Genomic DNA, 27,985 nt, shown 5'->3' with positions numbered 1-27,985 from the left:
AGGGGTTGAACCCATGTCTGTTATGTATCCTGCACTGGCAGATGGGTCCGTTACCACCGGCCTCACCTGGGAAGCCCACACCCCGACCTAAATCCAATCCATCACCTGTTTCTGTAAAGCCGGGCAGCTAACGGGTTTTACTTTTTTTTTTTTTTAATGATTGGGATGAAGTAGGGAAATTAAAAAAAAAAAAGAAAAAAAAAGAATGGTGGTCCAGTGTTTAATAATCCACCTGAGTTTCCAGGTGGCACTAGTGGGAAAGAATCCTCCTGCCAATGCAGGAGATGCCAGAGACATTTGTCCAGTCCCTGGGTGGGGAAGATCCCCTGGAGGAGGAAATGGCAACCCACTCCAGTATTCTTGCCTGGGAAATTCCATGGACAGAGGAGCCTGGCGGGCTACAGTCCATGGGGTCACAGAGTCAGTCATAGTGAGCACACACACACACACACACGTGTGTTGCAATGCAGGGGACGTGGGTTCGATCCCTGGTCAGGGACCTAAGATCCCACATGCTGAGGAGCAGCTAAGCCCACAACTATAGAGTCCATCCGCTGCAATGAAAGATCCCACATAATGCAATGAAGACCCTGCGTGTGGCAACTAAGACCCAACGCAGCCAAATAAATAAATGAAAAAGAATTACATTCTGTGATGCATGAAAGTTAAATGAAACTCAAATTTCAAGTATCTAGAAATAAAGATTTATGGGAACACGGCCAGGCCCATTCATGGGCATGTTATCTGTGACTGCCTTCCCGCACAATGGCCAAGTTGAGTAACTGCAACAGGGACCCTCTGGCTGGCAAAGACTGAAATATTTACTATCTAGCCCTTTACAGAGAAGGTTCACTGACCCCTGACTCCATGTCATTACATATGACACTCATCCCCACAAAGCCCTGAGGGGCCCGGAGTCAAGGACAGTGGCTCCATCCCATCTGTCAACCTCCAACCCCGCCATGCACTCCCACCCACAACCTGCCCAGGCTTAGACGGCGGGTGAAGCAGGACCTGATCCATCCAGCCCCTGCTTCGCTAATATCACAGATGCTAACCTCACAGCCCTCCTAGATGACTCCACCTCCCCCTGCCTACCCAACACCACAGGTACTGTGCCCCTCAAACCCATCCCCCTCCAAAGGACCACAACTCTCCCTGCCTCCTGACCTCAAGGATGCCGCCCCCTTCCCGCCTCCCCGCCAGCTGGTAACGGGAAAGGCAATATATGGAGGGCGGCTCTGGTACCTCAGCACAGGTGTCCATGTAGTTGTAGATGCTGAGTGGGATCTTGGCCTGTTCCCCACGGACCACATAGGGGGGCAGCGTGAAGTCTATGAAGAAAGGCTTGAAGGTCTTCAGCAGGGTGGGCTCAGCAATGCCCAGGCCCCTCCCGGGGGACAGACCCACCGCCTCGCCCACCCAGCTGGTGATGGAGTCGGGGACCTGCACGCTGAGTGTCTCCTCACCAGATGGATCACTGCAGAAAGAAGGGCAACCATGAGCTGTTATCCAGGGCTGTGCGGCATCAGCCCAGTGGGAGCTGAGGAATCCAGCAACATGGCCTTGGGTTTCAGGGAGACGCCTGGCTTTTCCTGTCTCCTCTACCTGCACTCTCCATGCCCTTCCCAGAAGCTTGACCCAGGTGCCCTCACTGGGTGACAGGACACTGCCCTGCAGCATCTGGGCATCTATCCTTGCCTCTGTGACGGTCACAGGTGTCACCATGGCAACAATTCAAGCTCAGCATCTTCCATTTGGAAGAACTTTCATCAGCTCCGGATGGTCTTAGCCAATTGTTCTGTGCACACCGAGTGCCAGCCAGCCAGCCGGCTGGCCAGCCACCCACCCCGGGGAACATCCACCCTTCCTGGCCTGGCTTCCTTGTCCCATACGCTCCTGTGGCGCCCTGCTCCCTGTCTGTGTGATTTTCCACGCCTGCCGAGGCCATTACAAAAGCTTCACCTGGGACTAAGGAGAGCGAATCAGTGATCAAAATCTCCCCCAAAAGGGAAGCACTGGATGTGATGGCTTCACTGGCAAATTCTCTTCAACATTTAAAGAATTCTCGTGCACTGCTGGTGGGAATGTCAAACGGTGCAACCACTGTGGAAAACCATGTGGTGATTTCTCAAAATATTAAATACAGAATTACCATAAGATCCAGCAACTCCACTTCTGGGTATATACCCCAAAGAATCGAAAGCAGGGTCTCGAAGAAATATTTGCACACCAATATTCAAAGAAGGATTATTCATGATAACCAAAAGGTGGAAGCAACCGAAGTGTCAACCAAAGGCTGAATGGATACACAACACGTGGTCCATCCAGCAACTCCCTTGCTGGTCCAGCGGTCAGGATTCTGAGCTTCCACTGTGGAGAGCGCAGGTTCCATACCCAGTTGGGGAACTAAGATCCCACAAAGTGCACAGCGAAACCATAAAAAAAATTTTTAATGGGGTCTGTCCACACAGTGGAATGTTATTCAGCCTTAAGAGGAAAGGACATTTTGATACATGCCACAATGTGGATGCACTTTGAGAACATCATGCTAAGTGAAACGAGCCAGACGCAAAAGGACAAAGGTATGATTCCACGTATATGAGGTCCCTAGAACAGTAAGATTCACAGAGACAAAAAGAAGAGTGGATGCCAGGGCCTGGAAGGAGGCAGGGATGGGAAGTAGTATTTAATGGGCACATGGTTTCAGTTTTGCAAGATGAGAAGCGTTTTGGGGATGGGTGGTGGTTAACGATAGCACAGTGATATAAATGCCACTGAGCTGGACGCCTAAAAACAATTAAGATGGTACATTTTGTGTTAATGTTATTTTACAGATTTTAAAAATTAGGAAAAAAAAAAAACAAAGAACTAACCAGTCCTTGCCTGGGCCCAGCAAGAACCTCCTCCTTAGTCTCAGATCCACACTCTCCAACTCACCCTTGCTCAAGCCAACAGAGGGAGACAGAACACCTCCAATGCCAAATGCCTCCCAGCAACGCGCTGGGGCTCTCCACATGTACCATCACAGCCCACTTGGCCTTCACACTCCCTGCCTCCTCCTCTTAGCCCCTTCTGCCTCTCTGACGCCCCAACTCTTGCCCACATGGGTCCCACCTCCTGGACTCCTTTACCCCTTTCTTGTTTATCCTGTGGGATTCAGCTTGGGCTCCACCTGCCCTGGAAGTCTCTCCAGCTTTCCTGAAGGGTCCCTCCACTTCCTCCCAAGCCCCGGCCCCAGACCTCCATGAGAACACTGGCCCTACTGAAGCATGAAGGCTTTAAGGGCATAAAACCTAAATTCTATGAGTGAGGAGACTCTATCTGCCTTGTTCAAGGTGCCATTCTTGGCACCAAAACACTACTCTGCCTAAAACATCACCCTGCACACAGAAAGTAGATACATTTCTACTTTCTGTACATCTCTGATGATGGACAGACAGCACATCTTAAATATGGACTCCCATTACAAAATGCAATAATCAGCAACCTGGGCTTCCCTGGTGGTCCAATGGGTAAGAATCTGCCTGCCAATTTCAGGGAACATAGGTTCGAGCCCGACTTCGGGAAGATCCCTAGTTTGGGAAGATCCCACATACCGTGGGGCAACTAAGCCCGTGTACCACAACTACAGAGCCCAAGCACCTGGAGCCTGCATTGTGCAACAAGACAAGCTGTTTGCAACGAGAAGCTTGCACTGCTACTAGAGAGTAACCCTCTCGCAGCAACAAAGACCCAGCCAAAAATAAATAATAATAATAAAAACTTAAAAAAAAAAAATCAGCATCTGTTCTGACCAGCAGGGAAGATTGCCCATAATGGGGACACAAGCGGTGAGGGCAGCCTGAGAAACCCCCGAGTGTGTGCTTGGTTCTGTGCTGACCATGGCATCGCATGTTGAGAAGGGGAGCCCAGCTCAGCAGTAGGTCCACCCACTGGCCCACCCACTGGCCCTCGGTGTCTGAACTTTCATGCTTAACTGGTTTCCCGGGCGGGTCACCACTTACCTTCTGACACTAAGCATCCAAAGAAAATGCTTAGTGTCATTGGTGTTCTGACACTAAACCCTGGAAGAAAAAAGCCAATTGCAACTGGCAAGAATTTGGCACAGCGCTGCTGCTTCAAGGCAAACGAAAAGAGAAAACAGTGTAGAAAGGAAATGTGCTGAGAAAAGCAGCCTGTTTGGCGGGCAGGAGCCCAAGTCCCCTGAGGAGTGAGGAGGGGGTGGGTGGGTGGAACTGAGTTCGTGTTTCAGGGAACTGTAATCATTTTAATGAGCTCGTTATATAAACACAGTGGATAGAGTTACCCCAAGAGGGAGTTGTGAGAGGCATGAAGCCCTCGCATTTCATATTTCACGGGCAGATGTCCGAGGCTGTGCTGGGATTTGGGGCTGACTTCATAGCTTTGCGTTTTATGTGTTAGAAAAGGATGCCCAATGGCTTACTCAGATGTTGGTGTCCGATCTCCAGGCAAACCCACTGGGAACAATCTTTCATGAGTGCCTTTGAGTCAGCCCACAAAGGCAGCGAAGGAAAGAAATCTTACTGTACCTGATGTTGAGACAGTGCCAAACCCATGTTTCAGGGAAGAAGGTCCTTTTCCTCTTCTCTGCTCTACGAAAATTTTTTTAAAAAGAAAAGATTAAAGTTCCATAACTTTAATTCTGTTACTTGGTAAGTTAACATTCTACTTGATTCGGCTATAATATGTTCATTCTCTTACCCAACATGTTAATATGCTGCATGGTTTATTTAATTCTCTTACCTGGAAAGGTTAGCATTCTACTTTACAAGGACTTGACGTGTTAATTCTTTCACCTGGCACAATTTTAATCAACATTCTACTTGATTACAGCTAGAAAAGTGAGGCATCGAAGGCTTGGCAGAGACTTGTTAAAAGGAGAGTGGTGCCTCACAGCCTGAGCTCAGAAGGTAAGAAGGGCCACAGGGACCACCCCAAGTCCTCTCCTTTGTTAATTTCCCTCCCTGGGTTTGCCATGTTTTTCTGCATCACTACATGGAACTCTTCCCCCCACTTCCTCTGTGCTTTCCTTGATTTAGTTCTTTTTATTACAGGATAATTGATTTACAGTGCTGTGTACATTTACATTCTGATGTACACCAAGTGATTCAATTATATGTGTGTGTGCGTGTGCGTGCGTGTGTATGTATTCTTTTTCACACGCTTTCATTCTTGGTTTATCCTCAGAAGCCTCAGAGCCCACAGTCCTCAGGGACTGTCCTATTCTTTAAAAAAATAATATTACCAAGCCCTACTTGACATGTGGCAAATCTTCTCAAGATTAAAAATGCTCATATCCCTTTCAACTTGCAGTTGCCTCTCTGAGGGGTGAACACTGAAATTAACCACAGACACATGTGCAAAGACAGTGTGGTTAACTGCAGCACTGTGGGAATTAACTAACAGCCAGAACCTTCACCATCAGGGCACTCGGTTTACCAAACGGTAGTACATTCACACAAGAGAACGTTACACGTCAGTGAAAAGCAGTGAGGTAAGCACGCATGTACTGATATGGAATGGTCTCTAAGGTTTATTGTTGACTTAAAAAAGAAGGTAGAGAACAGGACTATTCTCCCATTGTGTGTGTTTATTTTTAAGTCCTATGTATACACATTGGAGAAGGAAATGGCAACCCACTCCAGTACTCTTGCCTGGAGAATCCCAGGGATGGGGGAGCCTGGTGGGCTGCCGTCTATGGCGTCGCACAGAGTCGGACACGACTGAAGCGACTTAGCAGTAGCAGCAGCATACACTTTGGAAAAGACCCTGATGTTAGGAAAGACTGAAGACAAAAGGAGAAGAGGGCAGCAGAGGATAAGATGGTTAGACAGCATCACTGACTCAGTGGACATGAACTCGAACAAACTCCAGGAGACAGTGGAGGACAGGGCAGCCTGGTGTGCTGCAGTCCGTGGGGTTGCAGAGAGTCAGACACGACTTAGTGACTGAACAACAAATTTACACAGAAAATTTCTAGAAGGAGAGTTAAGGAATTAGTAACCGTTTTTGCCTCTTAGAAGGGAAAGGAGGATACACCCTTTCATACTCTTTGAAAAAGGAATACACCCTTTGTATATATGAAAGGATACACCCTTTCATACTCTTTGAAAAAAGTTTAACCACATGCATATGATTAAGAAAAATACCTTGTCTTCAGAATAAGGATGCATCGTGTGTGTTAGTCACGCAGTCGTGTCTGACTCTTTGCAACCCCATGGACTGTACCCGGCCAGGCTCCTCTGTCCATGGGATTCTCCAGGCAGGAATACTGGAGTGGGTTGCCATTCCCTTCTCCAGGAAGGACGCATTATCCAATTACAAAAAGGCACAGACACTTGCTTTTAAGGCCTTTATTGTGCCTTTCTGCACTGGAATTTACAATTGCCTTTGTGGTTTGGGGTTTAGAGACTGCTTACAGACCCACTCCAGGCCAAGTTCTCCGGAGGCATGCACACAGGAGGCTCCAGGTTCCCAGAGAGGGATGGCTGAGGGATGCCCAGGGGCCAATATTCCACCTCCCTCATTCAACCACATCTTGGAAATGCCTTCGTGTGCCTCCAGCATACCTCAGGGGGAACCTGATCTGTCCATGCCATGATGTGGAGTTTGAAAACTAGGACTCTCGTGGGGTTATCACACTCCTGCTAAATGTGTGACTCAGGCAGGAAGAAGCTGGAGGGTTCAGGTACCCAGGAACCACTGCAGAGGAGGCTAGGGGATTGGGAAGGCTCAATCCTTCCCAAGGATTTGGGATGGGGGCAGAAAGGGTTTGAAAGAAGAAGACTATCATGGATAGCCAACCCCCGTCCCCAAGACAGATCCTCTGGGTCACTTGTGGCTCAGAGCAAGGACTGAGGAGTCTGGGTGCCACCCTCAAGGTCTCCAGAGACCCAGTTACTGAGGCACTGATGACCACCAGACCCTATCCCTGGCCCACTTGGTTCTATGCCTCTCATTGAATAAGCTGGCAAGAGAGGGTACATCCAAGGCCTGCCTCCCCTTTCCCAGCTTATGCACCCTTACATCCAGAGGGAGAGAGAGGGGGCAAGGTCTTCAGAACACCCTCTCCCTTCCCTAGTTGGCTGGCTGCCACCTGGAGTTGAGGAGCTACTGGGAGAGGCAGAGAGAACAAAGAAGGTGGGAAGGAAGACAGTGAGTGATGGAGGAACGTAAGAGGGGCACAAAGGGAGAGACATGAGAGAAGACGAAACATCACCTCCCAGGAAACAACACTTTCCATGAGACAAGGGACAACGCCACAGATCCCGGGGGAGATGGGAACTCTTTTCTCTCGGTAAGTGATAAGTTAGCAAACAGACAAGGAAACGAACATGAGTGAGGATGTAGAGGATTTGGGTACCACCATCAAAAGTACACATAGAGACTCCTATACCCAATGACAGGGGCTTGGATATTCTTTTCAAGTAGATGTGAGCATTTACAAAAGCTGACCATATAGCCAGTCTCTAAAATAAAAACCAGGCAATGGATATCATAGAGACCATGTTTGCGGGCCACAGGGGATATCATGCAGACAGTGCTCACTGGCCACACGGCCCATCTGACCCACATTTATAAAACACATAAAGGTAGTCATTTAAAAAATTACCTGAAAATTGAAAACATCTGGGCAAGTCACAGCTCAAATAGATAACTGTTCCACAAGTTACAACCTATTTGGAACCCAGCAATCATGGAAACACTTCCTAGCACAATTTAGACGCAGCCAAAGCAACACTCTGGAGGAAAATTCATAACCTTCAAAAGGCTTAAATGCTTGAGTTAAAATAAAAAAGGGCTTAAAATTAATTACTTTGGTGTCTAACTCCAAAAGATAGAGTCAGAGGGGAAAGGGAAGGAGAGAGGAAGTAAAGGAAGGAGGAAATGGTAGGAGGGAGAAAGGGCAGTAGAGAGAATTTTCTAAGCAGTCTCGGAATGAGAGGATCAAACTCCAGCTACCCACCCTGCCCCAGTTCTTCTGTTCCCAGGCAGATCTACTCCCCCACGACACCTTCTCTCTTCACCCCCAAACCCCCAACCTCAAGCACGTGGGTGGGGGCGAGAACTGGGGGGAGAAGAGTCAAAGTGCCTAGTGCTCCCACCTGCTGGGCCAGTAGGGATTCTGGCCCCCTGGGGACATTGGACAATGTCTGAAGACAGTTTGGGTTGTCACACCCAGAAGAAGGGGGGTGTTATTGGCATCTGGTGGCTGGAGATCAAGGATGCTGCTCAGGACTCTACGGTACACAGGATGGCCCCACCACAGAAAATGACCCAGCCTCAAATGTCAACGTGAGTTTAGACAACCCTGCTCAAGGTAATGGCAATTACCTGGGGGGCTGTCTGGAGGACACGGCTGCCATCAGGCTCCCTGTGTGGGGCTGGAAGGCGGGGACAGCCTCATCAGTGTACAAGCCGCCGTCCTGCCGGTGGTTTAGGCTCACCAGGTCCGTCATCACCACCAGGCCTGTTTCCTAGGCAACAGACAACGCCCAGACCCACAGTGGGGAAGTGGATATGTGGCTCCAGAAGCCACTGGCCCAACACCACTGTTGCATAGCCCTGGGGAAGTCAGTCCTCTCTCTAGGCTTGGCGACACGGACCAAGAGGGAGACAAGACCAAGTGACCATCCAGGGCACAACAGAGTTGGGGTCAGAATGCTTGTGGGCTAGGCTCAAAACGGAAATCAAATCCTCATCTCTTAGGATTCCGTTTATATGAACTGTCTAAAACCATGGGCAGATCAGTGGTTACCAAGGGCTGGGGGAGGGTGGATAGGGTGTGACCGCTGATGGGGACGGGATCTCCTTTTGGGGTGATGAAAATGTTCTGGAGCTAGACAGAGGTGCTGGCTTGCACAACACCGTGAATGTACTAAATGCCGCGGGATTCTTCACTTTAAAATGGGTTAATTGTGGCTTCCCTGGCAGTCCAGTGGTTAAGACTCTGTGCTTCCAGTGCAATGGGGCACAGGTTCAAACTCTGGTCAGGGAACTAAGATCCCATGTGATGCCCAGTACAGCCAAAAAATAAAGAATAAATTTTTTTAAATGGGTTAAATGTCTGCTATGCGAATTTCACCTCAATTAAAAAAAAATCAATTGGTACAGTGCTTAATCCAGACCCAGAACCAATGACTGTGAGTTTCAATTATTACTGTTGTAATATACGGATATATTTAATGGGCTTCCGGGTAGCTCAGCAGTAAAGAATCCACCGGCAATGCAGGAGATGCCATTTGATTTCTGGGTTGGGAAGATCCTCTGGAGGAAGGCATGGCAACCCACTCTAGTATTCTTTCCCGGAGAATCCCATGGACAGAGGAGCCTGGTGACCTACAGTCTAGGGATGCAGAGAGTCAGACAGGACTGCAGCGACTGAGCACATGTGCACGCACGCATTTGATATAGCAAAACGCTAACTGTGGCACCAAGGTGGTGGATCTACAGGTGTTTACTAATTTATTCAACTTTTTATATCTTTGAGAAATTTCCATAATAAAAATGGGAGGAAAAGGATGTCTTTTTTTTCTTTTCTGGTCGTGCCATGCAGTTTCCAGGATCTTAGTTCCCTAACCAGGAATTAAACCTGGGCCCTCGCCAGTGAAAGTCTGGAGTCCTAACCACTGGACCACCATGGAATTCCCAAGGATGCCTTTTAAATGATTTAAAAACGGGGATGAAAAGTGCCCTCATGCATTCATGTGGAGACCACCAGAACGCTCATGTGGGCTGAAATGACGCTTGGGGATACTGCACCCCCAGCAGCCCCCTGGTCCCTGGAGCCAGGACGGAAGGCGATGGATGAGAGCTATAAATGTCAGCAAGGGTAAGGCTGCCAACTGACAACACAGCACCCACACACATCGTGAAGGTGTGCACGCATGCTAAGGCTGCTTCTGTCGTGTCCGACTCTGCAACCCTGTGGACTGTAGCCTGCCGGGCTCCTCTGTCCGTGGATTTCCCAGGGAAGAAAACGACTCGGTTGCCATTTCCTCCTCCTGGAGATCTTCCCAATCCAGGGATCACACTCACATCTCTATGTGTCCTGCATTGGCAGGCGGGTTCTTTACCACTAGCGCCCCCTGGGAAGCCCTTGTGAAGGTTTTGCTTCCACCAAAGCACTTTCAAGGTCATCGCTCCAGAACGATGTTCTAGTTTGATCCAGAACAAAGCTGAGGTTATCAATGAACACTCATTCGGCTCTCATCTGTTCTGCAAATTGGGAAGGTCTGCATCCAAGCTTCCACTGGGGAGAATCAAAAAGATTCTGCAGCACTCAGAGTTTGGAAACTTCCACCCTGCACCCCGAGACCCTTTGTTTCAGAGGAAGAGGAGCTCAGAAGGGGACGATGGGGTTCAAGACCACCTCTCCTTACAGCAAAAGCAAACCCGGAATCCTTGGTGACGCCCCAGGGCCACAGGAAGACAGAGGAGCGCCGGCGTCGTCGGGCCGTGAGCCCAGTCCACCAGAAGGGTCCATCCTCCCTGGACACCCCAAAGATATCAGAAACATCATAATCTTCCAATTCCCGGAAAACCTACAGGCAAAGGGCAACAGGGACTGGTCAAATGAGGGTTTCTTTTCAACCCCAGTGGGTCTATCACGCTCCCATCTCAATCTCCTCTCACATGGATCACTGGGAACCAATCTTAGAGGAGACAAGAGTTGGGGAATTAACCCATTTTAAAGATGGGCAAACTGGGGCTGAAGAGGTGGGACCCGGACAATGTCACATTGGATTTGACTCCAAGATCTTTCAACTATACCCAAGCAACAACAGGGGTGGGGTTTGCTGAGAATGAACCCAGTGGAGAGAGAGAAGCTGGGTTTATATCGATTGTGTTCAGTTAATGAAAAGGAAGAGACCTCCTGCAGGTGCCAGAATGCAGCGTCCAAGGGCCCCAGTTCACCTGGGCGGGAGTCAGGCGAAACCCAGACCTGAGCAGGTAAACGCTCTTGTCAACCGCAGCGACACACACACAGCTGCCCCTTGCAGCCTTGAGCCGCAGGTCGACGACTTCCCCGGGCTGGGTCTCATTTGCTGAATATGTCAGTGAAACCTGGACCCAAACACAGCAGAAGAATCAGGAGCTTGGCCAAACTCTCCAGACCCACCCACCCTTTCCACCCTCCAAGGAGAGTCAGAAGCCTGGCTTTGCTACCCAGGTGAGGACAAGGGCGGAGGGTTGGATGACAAGAAGTAGGCTGGTACAACTGGTACATTCCGTGCAGAAGATGGGAGTGGGGAGGGCTGGGGAGACAGGTGGCGGCAAAGGACATGTTGCAGCCAGTTCTGAAGGGTGCATGGTGAGGGCAAAGGAGGCTGAACCAGGTTTGGGGGACATAAGTGGTGTCCCTGAGGTCTGGAGCCCAGCAGGGACAGAGAAGACTGCCCACTTTTCCTGTGTGTATGAATGCAATCCCATCTGGGTGACTTCTGGAGGATCTCCCAGTCAAGATGCAACTTAGATTTCCTTTATTCCCAAAGGTAGGACAGTCCTTACAAGTGCTGCCTGTCACATCACCTGGAGTCTGACTGGTGACTGTCCACAGTCCACCCCAGCCTCAACACCCTGGAGCCTCCAGCCCCGATGGCGCTTACCTATCCTCCCCTCCCTCCCCCAGTTTGGTTCCCAGTGCCCTACCTGGTTTTCAAAGAAGGTCTCAACAGTAAACTGGAGGCTGTCAGCCACCCCTTCTCCATTCTCTCTGACGTAGAAGACTAGCAAGCGGCCAAGGGGGACCATGCTGGGGGTCACAGCCAGCTGGAGAGAGGTCATGCACACGCTGACCTCTGCTGCTGGGGCTGGAGGAGGCTCTAAGATAAGTGAGAAGAGACATGAAAATGCAGCGTCTCACAGTAGGACCAGCGATGCCCCAGTTGCCCAGCTTTACCATGAGGGTTACCATGGGGTGTAGCATGAGGAGGTGCCAGCCCAGGCCAGGCCCAGGGTAAGCACTCCATGGATACTCACGTTCCCTGTTATTTCACCCAGAAAGGATGATAAACCCAGCATGACGTGGGTGCACAGTGTCAAATGCACTGATCATGCCGGTGGTTCTCAACCAGGGCAATGCTGACTGCCAGAAGACATTTGGTAATTTTGGTTGTCACAGCATAGGGGTGTTACTGGCATCTAGTGGGTAGGAGCCAGGGATGCTATTCAACACCCTAAAATGCACAGAACAGCTCCACAGAGAATAACCTGGCCCCAAACACAGTAGTTCTGAGGGTAAGAGAGTGGTTTAGAATCAGAGAGACTGTCTACCTGTCTCCCTATCTATCATCTGTCTATCCATCCAACCATCTACTCACCCATCTGTGACTTTATCTATCCATCCATCTATCCATTTATCTATTGATGCTTCTATTTATCTATCCATGAAGCTGTTCATCCATCCATGACTGTCCATCCATCTATCAATTTATCTACTGACGATTCTATACATGAATCTATTTATCTACTTATCCATCCATGGGGTCACAAAGAGAGGGACACGACAGAGCAACTTTCAGCTTTACTTTCACTTTTTCATCGATCCATGACTCTATCATCTATCTATCAATTTATCTATTGATGGTTCTATGAATCTATCATCATCTATCTCAGTGATTCTTACCCAGGAGTCTCTTTCACCCCCAGAAACACTGGCAATATCAGGAGACATTTTAGGTTGTCATCCTGCGTGTAGGTGGATTGCCACTGGTATCTAACGGGTGGAGACCAGGGAAGTTGCTCAGCACCCTAGCGTGCACAGCACGGCCCCCATCACAAAGAATACCCTGCAAGTGTCCATGGTTCTTAGTTTGGGGATCCTGCTCTGGGCAGAGAGGCTGTGAAGAAGAGAGGGATGGGAAGACCCAGGGGAGAAAATGGGTCTTGTGGGGAGCATGTGGCATCAAGGAAAGCAGGGAGAAGGACTCCTTGATGGGGAATCAGTCTGGGCAAAAGCAGAAGGGGGTTGGCAGAAGGCAGCATGGCATAGTGCAGACCTGCTCAGGGGCCCAGGCTACGGCAGCCTCAAGAGGAGCTGGCTCCAGCAGCTGGTCACTGCCCACCCTCCTGGCCCTATTCCAGTCTTGCCTGGCATATGTGCCCTTCACCCTGAAGCAGGCTCCCCTCCGGGATGCACTCTGCTTACCAAGCCTTGCTGGGATGCCCATCCCAGTCTCAATGGTTCAGAAGGAAGAACAGGAACCTCCAGCCTGTGGATGAGCTCACCTGTCTCAGAAAGGTGCATTAAGCGAATGGGTTTCTCCAGGGCTGCCCGCTTGCTTCTCTGCTGGGTGACGTGGGCAGGCTGCTGGCCTGAGAGCACGATGTTGCCCCTCGCAGCCACCTCATAGTACAAGGTGAAATTGCAGGGACACGTGGACTTCACAGGGAAATAGGCATCCTCCCCAACCTGTGGGAGACACGCAAGCATGGGGAGCCCTGCCTGGCACTCACAGAACAGCACCAAGGCCACAGCTCACCCCAGGAAGAAGGCCACTCTGGGGCCACAAGGAGGCCAGGAGAGCTGGGGAGGAGCACTGGCCGCAGAGCAGAATGCTCAGTACCTGTCCCTGGCTGTGACTACATCATCATAGCGACCCCAGCTGATGCTCTGAAAACGGAGCTGTGATGTGGGTGAAATGTCATAAGGGCATGGAAGCTCTCAGTGAGTGCAGTGTAGTAAGTAACTGAACCTAGCCTCCAAAGAGGTCTGGCCTTTGGCCACTGCTCCTGGGAGTGATCTCGAAGGCCTTGAAATGTTCTGCCTGATGAGTCTTTGTTTACCTAGGGTCTGGGACCACACCAGATACTAACAATATAATTTATGGTGGGGACCTTGGGCCACACTATATAAGTTTGACTTACAGAAGGATTAAGACTGGGGCCAGGCAGGCAGGTAGTCAGCCATGTCTATATGACTGACCCCCAACAAAAACCTTGGACACTGAGGCTTAGGTGAGCATCCCTGGTTGGCAGTACACCACACATGTAATCACACATCATTACTGGCAAAGTAACACTATCCTTGACTCTGTGGGGAGAGGACAACTGGAAGTTTACATTCAGAACTCATCTGGCCCCTGCCTTATGATCCTCTTGCCTTGCCTGAGTTCAATCTGTATCATCCACTGTACTAAACTGTAACTGTGAGTATGACAGCTTTCAGAGATGCTGTGAATCCCTCTAGAGACTAAAGAAACTGAAGGTGGTTTGAGGACCCTCAAATTCAGCAGTTGGTGTCAGGTGGGGGGGGGATGGTCTTGGGGACTAGTCCCTAACTTCACAGGTGCAAGTGCTGGAAGGGGGCTGAAACTTCTCACTGGATAGACACTGATGAGCAGGTTCTATCATAATCTCCAAGTTTCCAGAGTGGGGAAACTGAGGCTTGGTCCATTGTCAACATTAGTGAGTTGTAAGAAGAGGACTCAAATCCCAAAGGGCAGAAGCCAGAGCCCCATGCTTAACCTCCAAGTTGCCCTCATTCTTTGTGATACAACCAAAGTCTCCCAGGTCCTGTGACCTCCCCAAGGGCTTAAAGTATGACCATATCCCACACTGAGGCAACAAGTTGCATGAGAAGTCTTCCTCTGGGTCTTTGCCCCAGAGGTTCCCTCCTATGCTCTATGATTTACAATTCATGACTCTCCCCAAACATCTGGGCCACCCTGAATGCTCAGACGAGGAGTGGGGAGTGGTGAGTATCATTCTTGCTGTGGGTCCTTGAGTAAGTCATTTCACCTCTCTGGTCCTCAGTTTCCCCATCTGTAACATAAGGTTAAATCTCCTGGAGAGAAGGTCCTGAGGATCCAATGAGATGATAAATGTAATAATGAGTATATTATTCTCAACACTGAACCTGTTCACTGTGAGTGGTTAATAAATGTCATTCTACCTCCCACTGAAGACAAGAACTTACTTGTTTAAGGAGCTGGCCCAAAGGTGCTCCCACAGCCAAATTTGGGGAATTGGAACAGCAGAAAGAAAAGTGTACCTTTCAAGAATGTCAGGGTCATGAAAGACAAGGAAAAACTGAGAAACCATCAGACTGGAGGAGAGAAGTACAATGCATGATTCTGCATGGGATCCTGGACCAAAATAAAGGAATCCCTGGAAAAACTAGGGAAATCAAAATGAAGTCCAGAGTTTAGTTAACAGTCATCTCCAGCGCTCATTTCTTAGTTTTCACAATTGTACCATGGTTTGTACATGAGATGATGACATTAGAAGGAAGTGTGAGTGGCCTTTTTTGCCAAAATGCAAAGGCCGATTCTAAAATTCATATGGAAACGCAAAGGATCCAGCATTAACCAAAACAATCTTAGAAAAAGAACAAAGCTGTAAAACTCACACTTGCCAATTTCAAAAATCATCTTCAAGACACTGTGGTCCTGGCAAAACGACAGACATACAGATCAATACGATAGAACTGAGAGTCCAGAAATAATCATCTATGGCAAACTGATTCTCAACAAGGGTGCCAAGATCATTCGATGAGGAAAGAATAGTCTTTCCCGCAGATGATTCTGGAACAACTAGATCTCCAAATGCAAAAGAATGAAGTTGAACCCTACCCTCACACCATATAAAAAAATTAACTCAAATGATTCAAAGACTTAAATGTAAGAGCTAAAACTATAAAACTCTTAGAAGAAAGCATAGGGGTAAACTCTCACGACCTTGGCTTTGGTAATGATGTCTTTGAGACAGGCACCAAAAGCAAAACACCAAAAGAAAAATAACAAATAACTTGGATTTCACCAGAAGTTTAAAATCTTTGTTGCATCAAAGGACACTATCAGGAAAGTGAAAAGACAACCCACAGATTGGAGAAAATGCTTTCGTGTCATATATCTGATGAGGGTGGAATGTCCAAAATATATAAATGACTCTCACAAAAACAAAAAGCAAACAACACTTAAAAAATTTAAAACAGTAAGGGAAGCTAGAGGGAGGAGATAGAGGGACTCTCTGCACTGTATGGGCAACTGTTCTGTAACTCTAAAATTATTTCAAAATTTAAAAAGAAAAAAAAAGGAAGTATGATGGTAACCGATTATAACATAGTGGATACTTTTTTAGAAGTATATAAGATGACAGGCACTCTAAAAACAATCACACAACTAAAATATTGGTGGAGAAAGTTCTTCACAGAGGAGCACCACCTGGTAAGTGCAAAAGGGATGCAAGAATCGTAATAAATGCATAAATCAGAATCTTTATCCTGAAGCCCCAAAGTGATAACTGATTACAGCAGGAATCATCAGAGATGCTAAACGCGGGACTTCCTTGGCAGTCCAATGGTTAAGACTGTGCGCTTCCACTGCAGGAGGCGTGGATTTGATCCCTGGAAGGGGAACTAAGATCCTGCATGCCATAACACACACCCCACTCCAAAAAAAGATGAAAAAAGCATTGGGCGAAAGGTTGCTGAGGGTCAGAATACTGTGGCAGGGCCTCCGTGTCACCCAGATTATTTATTAGCCTCGCCTGCAGAAGAGCTGGTAGGAACTAGACTGGGACCGAGGATAAGATCAGCTTCAGCAAGGGTGGGGCTGCCCAAAACTCTGCCCCTGACAGAAGGTGATAAAAGTAGCATGTCCATAGTAACATTACCAAAACAGTGCTTCAGCCTGAATCTCATTCAGAATGTGGGATCATCTACAAGACCACAGGCTTGGATTCTTCACAAAAGTCACAGTGATGAAAAGGTCCCAGCTCAGGAGTGATTACAGACACAGAAGAGCAAATGCAACATATAAATGGATCCTGAATAAAATCCGTGCACACACACACACACACACAGGTGAATACACACAAGCACACTCACACACGGGTGCACATGACTATGCAGACAAGCATGGGTGTGAATCCACACTATAGACACTCTATATCTTGAGGACACCTTTGAAAATCTGATGATTGCTGGTGAATTAAATAACATGATTAATACAACTTTCTTAGATAGGATGACTGAAAATCAGGTTGAAGAATGTCTTTATTTTTAAGACTGGAGAATTTAAGAGGGAAGTATCAAGATATCTGTAACTTACTTTCAAATGCTGCAGCCAAAAAAAAGTGGAGAGAAATGGATGAATGGGTGAGTGAATGGATGGGTAGATGGATGGGTATGTAGAAGATGGATGGGTGGATGGATGGATGGGTGGGTGGGAAGGGGAGGATGAATGGATGGATGGGTGAGAAGATGAGAGGATGGGTGGATGGGTGGATGGATGGATAGATGGCTGAGTAGATGGTTGGATGGACAGGTGGGTGAATGGATGGGTGGGTAGATGGATGGAGCAAAATATCAATTCATAAATCTAGGTGGAAGGAACATGGTTATTATACTATTTTTTTCTATTTCTCTCTAAATTTATAAACATCTTCCTTATAATGACACCCAAACAAAAGTCTGCTCCGGTTTGAGATGTTGCAAAAAAACAAGAGCACAAACTTTTTTCTTCTTCTCATGAACTAACCCTATGGCATCAGAGTCACCCTGAAAAACTGGGGTGACAGCCCCCATTTGCAGAGCAGCTCCTCGCTGCACATCCCTTGGTGCTGGAGGAAAGGAAGAGGACCCCGACACAGAGCCTGGACTGGACCAAGCACAGCCACTCTTGCCTCAAATTCACACTCAGGGCCCCTCAATGAGAGTCTGGGACAGGGAGAGTGGGCGCCTGCTGATCTGACTCAGGCAAGACAGAGGTGTCCCTCCCAGGGGGAAGTCTGAGCTGCCCTGCCAAGTTCTTGCCTACTGGGAATACGGGTCCCGGCAGCTGGGACACAGGACTCCTTCCCGTCCACACGGGAAGGCAGCCAACGCCAGCCTCCCCACGCTGCACCGCTGATTGAACAGCATTAAAACCAGAACAGCGTGTTCAGCCAAGTTGGGCACGATCTCAGTGGAGTTTCTCATTCTCATTACCCCCACAGAGGGCCACTCAGCCCTGGTGCACAGGCAGCCCCAACTCCTCAGTCCCTGCATCCCAGGGACCCCTTGAAGACTCAGGTTTCGGCAGAACTCCTAGGGTAGGGAGTGTCAGAGGTTTATGGGACTGGTAGGGTCTGGGAGACCCATCATCAAGTGGCTTCCACAAGAGACAGTACTGGCGAGCCTGTCACCACCACGGCAGCTGGGCTCAGCCTCCTGTGCTCTCAATTAGGAGCGTTAACAGTGTGCTGTATAAAACACGCGTGCAGGCATGCGTGCATGCTAAGTCGTTTAAGTCGTGTCCAGGTCTTTGTGACCCCACGGACTGTAGCCCACCAGGCTCCTGAGTCCATGGGATTCTCCAGGCAAGAATACTGGAGTGGGTTGCCATTTTCTTCTCTGGGGGATCTTCCCGACCCAGAGATCTAAGCCAGGTCTCCGGCACTGCAGGCAGATTCTCTACTGTCTGAGCCACCAGGGAAACCCTGTCACTTATGTTATATATGGACCCTAAAAATGAAAACGAATGAACATGACAAGACAGAAACACACTCATACAAACAGAGAAAAAACTGGTGGTTACCAGTGCGCAGACAGAAGGGAGGAGCAGCGCACGCAGGTCCCCTGGGGGCAGGTGCGTGCTGCTTGCTTCCTGGGCCCCCTCCTGCCTGGGCAAGGGCGCGCCTGAGAGCCTTACCTGCAGGGGATGGGACGGCGGCTGCAGCTGCAGGTAGCACTGGCTGGGGGAGTACCAGCTGCTGAGGGAGAGGTAGCTGGGCAGGTACTGGGCCCCCACGGGCTTTCCGCTGAGTGCCGTCACCTTGGTCTGAAGAAGACAGGGTATTCGGTCAAGGTTTGGAGGCTTGGTGTAGGAAGGAGGGTCCTGGGGATGCTTCCACCTGCCTTGTTCTGCAGCAAGACCCTCTCATGCTCCCATTTCCCTCTGGAGAAGCCCCTCCCCAGTTCTCAGAGAATGGGGTCCTGTGTGGCGAGCTCGTTCTCTCCCATCTCCACAGGAAGCAAGTGTCAAAGACTGGCCACAGGGTGTTGGGGGCTGGCTCAGTCAGGGGTGGGTGGCCCACTGAGAGGCAGTTCCATCACGTATTAAGGACCCCCACGTCCTGGGCTTGCCGGCAGCCACAGGGGCTTCTCGGAGGGTACAGCCTGCTTCGGAAGTGAGCACAGGGGAGATGGCGGTCAAGAGAGGGGGCAGCTGTGCTGGACTGCATCCCTGGGGCTCTGGATGCAGCTCCGCCTGGAGCCCTCAGACCCCTCTCTGAACACCCCAGGGACTGGCAGTTAAACTACTTTTGCTCCTTTGGGAGTTCAAACCTGCTGCCTTCACTTGCTGCTGGAAGAATGCAGTTAACACAAGGAAGATGCCAGAAGCAGGGTATGGGGCACGGGTTTGTCTAAGACTTCTGTGTGACACAGAATAAAGAAGCTGGCCTGCCTTAATCCCAGTTACTGGGAGATAGCCTCTAAGCCCCTGGGATTCTCCAAGAGATGGGAGTGTCTGTGTTACTCACGGCGGGTACTGATAATGCGTGCTAAGGAGCAATTCAAGATGGGGACAGCCAAGCCAGAAAGACCGATCATGGGATTAGAGGGTAGGGGCTCTGAACCACGTGATGTGGTATCAAGTTGACCTCAAGAGAGGGGAGATGGCTAGAGACTGAGTTCAGTCATGGGGTCAATGATAAATCAGTCAAACCTATGTAATGAAATCCCAATAAAAGCTGTGGACCCTGAAGGTGAGTGAGCATCCAGATGGGCAGTGCTTTCTGTAAGTGTTGTGGGGAGGGCGAGGTGTCCCAGATTCACAGGGACAGCACACAAAGCCATAAATTTGGGACCCTCCAGCTCTCGTCCTATACATGTGTGTCTCTCTCTTTGGTTGGTCCTAATTTGAATCATTTCGCTATATAAAAAATATATTTGCACATACAGAAAGTTGCTAAGAGAACAGACCTGGTGTGCCCAGTCCCTCAGCGTGTCTGACTCTTTGTGGCCCCATGGACTGTAGCCCGCCAGACTCCTCTGTCCATGGAATTCTCCAGGCAAGAAGACTGGAGTGGGTTGCCATTTCCTCCTGCAGGGGACCTTCCCCACCCAGGGACTGAATCTGCATCTCTTGTGTCTCCTGCATTGGCAGGTGGGTTCCTTACCACTAGCACGATCATAGATCTTACAGATTCTCATCACAAGAAAAAAAAAAAGTGTAACTGTACGGCAATTGAACACACTGTGGTGTCATTTCATAGTACCTACATATATTGCATCATTACACTGAACGCCTGCAATGACTATGTTACATGTCAATTATATGGAGAGACAGACACACACACATATATATGTCAACTAAAAGTAAAGTTTAAAATTCATCCTTCTTTTTAAGAAAACAATTAATTAAAGACCTTTTCTTAGGCAGTATTTGGTCACAGAAATAGACTGTCTTTCTATTAAAGTGACATTTTTGGGAAATGCTGATTTTTGGTTATATGTCTATGAGAGACAACATTATTCTGCTAATTCTAGTATTTGGAGTCACTTGGGTTTTGCTGCCACCTAATTCTTAAAAGACTAATGGAAATTAAGGGGTGTCTTTCAATCATTAAAAAATCTGTACTTGTTAGGTCCTGGGGTAGCTGGAACCCCAAATTTGTAGCCAGCTGGTTAAAACTGTTGGTGGCCTGGAGACCTCTGGCTGTTAAAAATCTTTAGGGACATGCTGCCCACAGGGGACACAGTGATCCCAAGTGTCCTCGGCTCCCACCTACACACTGATTCTCAGCTGCCCCTGTCTCCACCACCCCAGCGTCCGTGGGGCCACCGTGCCCACCGTCAGCCACAGAGACGAGGGCTGGGATGTCCTCTCTGTTACTCCTGCTCCTCCCGTCCCTGACAAGGGGACACCAGGTCCTGCCAATTCTGCCTCCACAGCCCCGTCATTGCCTCCCACCTGCACATCTGTGACCTCACCCAGACACCACCCCCAACTATGGACACTAGAGTGGGGTGTGCATGTGCGTGTTCAGTCACGTCCCATTCTGCAGCCCCAAGGACTGTAGCCAGCCACACGCCTCTGTCCACAGGATTTCCCAGGCAAGCATACTGGAGTGAGTTGCCATTTCCTCCTCCAGGGGATCTTTCCTGACCCAGGGATTGAAGCCTTGTGTCTCCTGCATTGGCAGGCAGATTCAAACCACTGCGCCATTTGGGAAGGCCTCTGGAGTGGGGAGAGGTTATAAAAATCAGACCATTCAGTCCACCTGACTCTGACACTGCCTTCTGGGTGGACCCTAAGCAACATCCTTTGAGGTAAGGGGAAGCCCCACCGGCTCCCTCCTCCGTATCTTCCTGCAATGGCTCGGCCAGCTGGGCACTGCAGAACCTAATTATACTATGACTGCAGTTCTCTGGGCCTCTGCATATGTTGTTCCACCTTCCGGGAAGCAGCCTGGCTGAACCTCCCCCTGGTCAGGAGTCCACCTGGGAAGATCCTTTGCAGGGAGCCAGACACCCTGACACTTTCTCAGCGTCCTGCCTCCCTCTGGGGTGTTTGGTTTATCTGACCTCCTGGCCAGCTCTCCCATCAGACTGAACTCACTCAGGGCAGGTGCCAGACCCAGGACGACTGACCCAGTGCCTGAGCGTGGCCTGGAGGAGGGACCAAACCCATATCTGCTGGCTGAATGACAAGGGTCTAGGTGACTCACGCACCTCCAGCCACACATGCTGGGCTGACATAGGGATGGAGGGGATTTCAAACTCCACCAGCCCACCCTGGGACACAGACTCCACGGTGTAGATGTTGTCCTTCGGCGTCAGTTCTGCCCTGATCTGGACGGTCACTCCCTCCGCAGGGCTACCATCCGGGTACGACAGCTCCACCTGGAATGGGTCACCAAGGAGTCACTGTGGTTAGGCTGGTGACACCCCCCAAACTGATCTACAGACTCGGCCCAATTCCCCAGCAGAATCCCAGCCAGCTCCCTTGAAGCAATCGACAATTTGATGCTAAGGGGCCCCAAACAGCTAAAGCAATCCTGTTAAATAATCAAGAACTCATACATCCAATTCCAAAACTTGCTACAAAGTGCAGTGGTGAAGACGCTGCACCTGATGGAACTCATGTGAGGACAGATATGAAAACTGATGGATCAGAATTGACGGTGCAGAAATAAGTCCAGCCATCTACAGCCAATTGATTATTGAAAAAGATCAAAACATGGCGAAGGGGAATCCCCTGGCAGGTTCAGTGGTTAGGGCTCCTCCCTCTCACTGCAGGGGGCACGTGTTCAATCCCTGGCCAGGGAAATAAAATCCCGCATGGCACATGGCATCGCAAAAGAAAAGGATTACAGTCAATTGACTTTTGACAAGGGTGCCAAGACCATTCGATGGGAAAACAACAATTCCTTCACCAAATGGTTCTGGGATAACTGGATCTCCAGATGCAAAAGAATGAAGCTGAACCCCAACCTCACACCATGTGCCAAAATTAACTCAAAATGAATCAGAGACCTAAATGTAATGGTTAGAACTACAAAATACTTAGAAGATAACACAGGGGAAAGCTTTTATGACCTTGGACTTGGCAAAGAAGTCACAAGGCACAAATCACCAGCCATTTACCTGGTGCCCCAGCCAGGAAGGAACAGCGCAAGCAGTGTGGTGGAAACAGTTCCATGTGACTCTTAGACCTCACTCATTCCAGCAGGTAGAAAAGGCAGTCAGAGAGAGGGGTTCAAAAGACATGGATGTTGTGAAGAAATATGGTCAGTGGTTCCTGAAAGATCCTGGAGCACCTCTCAACTGTGCAGGTATCTGGTGATGGGGTGACCAGTTCCATTCTTTTTTTTTTTTTTAATGTGGACCATTTTTAGTCTTTATGGAATTTGTTACAGTATTGTTTTTGTTTTCTGTTTTGGTTTTGGCCACAAGGCATGTGCGATCTTAGCTCCCCAACCAAGGATTGAATCCGCACCGCCAACTTGAAGGCGAAGTTTTAACCACTGGACTGCCAGGGTATTCCCAGCTCCATTCTTTAATGCAGATATGAAATGAGTGCTAAGTCGCTTCAGTTGTGTCCGACTCTTTGCGACCCTATGGACTGTAGCCCACCAGGCTCCTCTGACCATGGGGATCCTCCAGCTGAGAATATTGGAGAGGGTTGCCAAGCCCTCCTTCAGGGGATCTTCCCGACCCAGGGATTGAATTCATGTCTCTTAGGTCTCCTGCACTGGCAGGTGGGTTCTTTACCACTAGTGCCACCTGGGAAGCCCCTAATGCAGAGAGTGGATGATTTCCTGGGTGTAGGTGAAACACTCCCCTTTCACTGAATGGACGGCCCCAAGTCCACTCATACATATTCCGTATGGTGCCTTAGCTGGGACCCTCAAACCCAGGGGCACATGAGCCATGCCTCTGCGCATGGAACAGAGAGCTGGGGGTGGGGGCTGAGATCTCATCATGGAGGAGGGAAGGGAGGTCCCAGAGCAGAGCAAGAGGAGCAAGAACAACACGAAGACAGGCCTCTAGGACCCTGTGGGTGACCCATGGGATGCAAAAGGGAAGAGGGGTGTGGGTGCCAGGCAGAGGCAAGCGTCACCCTGGGGTGACACAAGGCTCCACTGGTCTTGCCCTCCCTTCCCCCCAAATTCCACTTGAAACCAGATGCCCCAGTTCAGCATCTCGAATCTCTAGTCATCTCAAATTTTACTGTGTAGAAAAATGGTGTAGTAGGTGGAAGGGAGGCAGGGGCTTGTTCTAAATGCCACTCCCCACAAGGGAGCTGAATCAGACTGTCTCAGAGACGGGGATCTGCCTTTTATGAACTTAGTAGTTAAGTCCTCTAGACATAAAGTCAACCCAATTAAAGAAGGCGATACCATCATGGAACTGATTTAATAAGTGGATACATAGCATTGGGTTTGGCGCTCTAGGTTTGGAAATGTCTAACTATGCTCAGCAAAGCAGCCCCTTAATCCCAAGACAGCAAAAGTTCTTGGTTTTCAACCACATCACGGCTGCAGGGCCTTGCAGGGGTTACACAGTGGTCCTCGGGCAGGAGTTAGGGTGGGAGGCGGCACAGAGCCTGTGACCTTGGCAGGGCCTGCTGGGCACCATGCCTGGGGCTTACCTTCCCCACGTAGGACAGCCCCGGCTTAAACTGCTTCCTCGTGTCCTTGGAGTACCGGATGTCCACCAGCTGCCTCTGGACCGGAGTGGAGTCGTCGAAGGCCACCTGATGGCTCCCGTCCACAGCGGTCACCGTGGCCCAGATGCTGATGGTGCCCCGGAAGTGCTCGGGGACGTCGGCCGGAATCATGTCCTTCACACAGATGCTGAAGTCCTGGGAGCCATGGATCTGGAGGTAGGAGACACACAGGTCGTGCTCAGCCAGAGCTGAGCGGCTCTGAGAGATAACTCACAAACACACAGCTCAAGAAGGTGCCCCTCTGGCCGCTTGGAGGACCAGGGGGACACTCGATGACCCATCCATTCTATGCTGTGCATCACTGCATGGAGGCTGAGTCCCTGGCTGGATATGCATTGTTTTCTAGGAGGAACGAGGTCAGCTCTTTGGGCAGAAGCTGAAACAACCCCTCGGGCCAGACTGCAAGGTTGGGACTTGAACCTGGTCAGCCACACGCTGGAGCACTGGTTCCCCTCCCATGCACAGGGTACAGACCTCACCCCCCCACCCAGTTAACTCCATCTCAGGACTGCTCCCAGGGGCAAATAATCCACGTCCGTAAACAGCTGTGGAGTGAATTACTCAGTAAAGAGAACGTTAAGACAAGAGCTACCGGGGCAGCTTCTAGGGAGAATGGCTAGGATAACAAGAGCACGAGCACCAGGCACGGAGGAGGTGAGAGGCCAGAGTATCCACTCCACAGAAGAGAAGCCACGGTGACACAGAGAGAGGACGCATCCCGGGGGGCAAAAGGACGAGGAAGTTGGTTCGGGTGGAGGTAGAGAGGAGGTGGGGATGACAGGACTCAGCCCCAGAATCTCCAGGACTGCTTGTATATGTTGCATTGTGGCACGCGCACAGTGGGATTTTAAGTTGAAGAAGAAAAATAAAAACCAGATTATGAAATTTTACATGCAAGGGGGTGTGAAATCATGTAGCCACTTTAGAAAAAAAAAATCTGGGAATTCCTCAAACAACTAAACGTAGTCACCACTCAGAGACTGAACATCCAGATGGAGACTAATTGGAAAAGACCCTGATCCTGCGAAAGATTGAGGGCAGGAGGAGAAGGGAGCAACAGAGGATGAGATGGTTGGAGAGCATCACCAACTCAATGGACATGAGTTTGAGCAAACTCTGGCAGACAGTGAAGGACAGAGAAAACCTGGAGTGCTACAGTTTATGGGGTTGCAAAGAGTTGGACATGACTTAGCGACTGAACAAGTATAGAAAAAAATAACTCTGACTCAAGATCTGCAGGCACCAGTGTAGGAAGCCAACCCATTACAGTCAGCTCTCCATACCCACAAGTTTCACACCCATGGATTCAACCAACTTCGAAGAGTTTCTGTGCGAGGCTGGTTGAATACTAGGATGCAGAACCCACAGACGTGGAAGAGCCAGCTGTATCTACAAGTCAGGCTTGTAAGAAGTCAGACCTCTATCTCTATAGCAACCCAACAACAACCCCTATAACAATCAGCCCCAAATGGCCAGGACCTAATAATTGACTATTTCCCTGATATTTGCCCCCACTTCCATCTTAGAAACAATTGCTGTTGTTCAGTCACTGAGTCGTGTCTGACTCTTTGCAACCCCATGGACTGCAGCACACCAGGCTTCCCTGTCCTTCACCATCTCCCAGAGTTTGCTCAAACTCATGTCCATTGAATCTGTGAGTCATCCAACCATCTCGTCCTCTGTCGTCTCCTTCTCCTCCTGCCTTCAATCTTTCCCAGCACCATGATCTTTTCTAATGAGTCGGCTCTTCACATCAAGTGGCCAAAGTATTGGAGCTTCAGCTTCAGCATCAGCTTTTCCAGTGAATATTCAGGGTTGATTTCCTTTAGGATTGCCTGGTTTGATCTCTCTGCAGTCCAAGCAACAATTGGAAAAAGTCAAATATGCACCCCTCATCAATTACATTGGATGCCTGCTTCTATTACCCCATGACTTCCACATGCCAATAGCCTCCCATCATGGCACACCAGAAGCCTTTTCCATTTTTCACTATAAATCTTTTCCACTTCTCCACCTGCCTTTTGAGTCTCTGCCAAACACAAGTGATGGTGGCTGACTCCCTTGCTGCAAGCTATGAATAAAGATCCTTTGTTTGTCCTTATTCAGGTGATCATATTTGATTCAAACCATAGAACTCAGGAATTCCAAATCCAAGAGATACATCACACAAAAATATACATGAATGTTCCTAGCATTATCCATCAAAAGTCAAGAAGAAGCAATAACTTGTGGGACTGCCCTGGTGGTCCAGTGGTTAAGCCTCTGTGCGTCCACTCCAGGGGCATGAATAGTATCTTCTATATGGATATCTGAATTGCATGTTACGTGAATTATGTCTCAATAAAACGTTCCATACCTGAATTGCATGTTACGTGAATTATGTCTCAATAAAACGTTCCATACCTGAATTGCATGTTATGTGAATTATGTCTCAATAAAACGTTTCCTTTACCTACAATAACATCCTAAGAAGAAAGATATCAAAATAGCAATACTGGCTATGTCTGTCTATCAGAGGACAAGCCAACTTTATTATTTCTTTTTTATATGTTCTAGCCTCTATGTTCAGCCTGTAAGAATTTTATCATCAGGAAAATTCCCACCATACAAACTGTTCTGGAAACTAAAATAAAATGGGTGATCACAGAGCCGAAGCCAAGAGCAGGCGCTGTGGGAAGGGACCTACTGGGTGACAGCTCGAGGTTCCTGCTCCTCACCTTGGTGGTCCTAAGGATGGGGCGCCCCACCTCCTGGCTGTAGTACCCCACACCATTCACAGTCATGTTGATGGTTAAAGTTCCCGAGACGGGTTTCCCAAAGGTATACCTGGAACGAAAGGACAAAGAGTAGTAAGTTTCACAAGCAGGGGCCCAGAGGATAGTGGGGAGGGGTCAGTCTCAGAAAGGCCCTGAGATCCTCTACACCAAGCCTCATGTTGGACAGAAAAAGAGACCAAGGGTCAGAGAGGAACTCTGGACCCAAAGAAGCGGGGTATGTGAGACAACTGTTGAGGTGAGGCACTGGAGTAAGGCAGAATGGAGTATCGAGCAACGGTAAGCAACAGGAAGGCCTGGCTAGGCTTAAGTGCCCAAGGAGTTCAACTTTGAACCAGGGATCTGATTTCTTTGAGCTTCGGTTTCCTCACGGAGAATGAGAATAAACCATCTTCTCAAGAATGTAGGTGAAATACTTAAATGTACGTATGTCATGCCTGATGCAGTGGAGACAACTGCTTACTGGGATACAGGAGCAAGACAGGAGCAAAATTGAAAAAGAAAAAACAATAAAAAACGCCCAGAATTTTTACAGTATTTTCTGGACTATAAAATGGGCGTGTATCCAGCGCGCCCTTGGATTTTTTTCGGGGAAGAAGCGCAAGGGAGACGTCTCAGCCACAACCTCCGGCAGTTGGCAGAGCTGGGGCGGGAACACGGGCCTCGTAGAGCCCTCCCAGGGGACAGAAAGGAATAGCGCCTCTTGACATCCTCTGGTTGACCCTCAGGTCGAGCTCTGTCAACAGCCTGGTCATTAGGGTCGCAAAGAGTCGGACACAACTGAGCGACTGAACAACAAGTGCTCAAGAATATCCCTCTGGGGTCAGCCCACGGGCCATGGACGCCGTCTGCGGGGGAATGCGGCATTGCTGAAGGGGTGTGCCCTGCGGAGGGGCGTGTCCTAGGGGCGGGGCGTGTCCTGGGGGCTGGGCTGCCCTGCGGAGGGGACTCTTCTAGGGGAGGTGCAAGTCCAAGGAGGAGAGGATGTGCCCGGGAGGAGGGGTGAGTCCTAGGGAAGAAGCATGC

The 27,985-nt window shown here is 49.4% G+C and overlaps 1 protein-coding gene across 3 annotated transcripts in view; it reads right to left on the bottom strand.

Moving 5' to 3' along the window:
• CPAMD8 (C3 and PZP like alpha-2-macroglobulin domain containing 8) overlaps positions 1–27,985 on the bottom strand; it is a 100,882-nt gene that overhangs the window by 53,487 nt on the left and 19,410 nt on the right. For 2 of the 3 annotated variants that reach the window (XR_009737330.1, XM_061421697.1), the window contains exons 10-20: positions 26,903–27,011; positions 24,108–24,335; positions 21,686–21,856; positions 18,660–18,788; positions 13,255–13,438; positions 11,677–11,849; positions 10,942–11,091; positions 10,407–10,568; positions 8,359–8,501; positions 4,554–4,616; positions 1,249–1,480 (exon numbers count right to left, since the gene is read on the bottom strand). Coding sequence is in view for 2 of the 3 variants with exons in the window: in XM_061421697.1 (XP_061277681.1) it covers positions 1,249–1,480; positions 4,554–4,616; positions 8,359–8,501; positions 10,407–10,568; positions 10,942–11,091; positions 11,677–11,849; positions 13,255–13,438; positions 18,660–18,788; positions 21,686–21,856; positions 24,108–24,335; positions 26,903–27,011 (1,744 nt within the window). In the remaining variant the exon portion in view is untranslated. The remainder of the gene's footprint in view (positions 1–1,248; positions 1,481–4,553; positions 4,617–8,358; positions 8,502–10,406; positions 10,569–10,941; positions 11,092–11,676; positions 11,850–13,254; positions 13,439–18,659; positions 18,789–21,685; positions 21,857–24,107; positions 24,336–26,902; positions 27,012–27,985) is intronic. The other variant, XM_061421698.1, reaches the window with a different exon arrangement.

The sequence above is a fragment of the Bos javanicus genome, chromosome 7 (assembly GCF_032452875.1).
Source record: "Bos javanicus breed banteng chromosome 7, ARS-OSU_banteng_1.0, whole genome shotgun sequence".
NCBI lineage: Eukaryota > Metazoa > Chordata > Mammalia > Artiodactyla > Bovidae > Bos > Bos javanicus.
The sequence above is the reverse complement of the archived record's forward strand: the minus strand, read 5'-3'. Positions and strand labels throughout refer to the sequence as shown.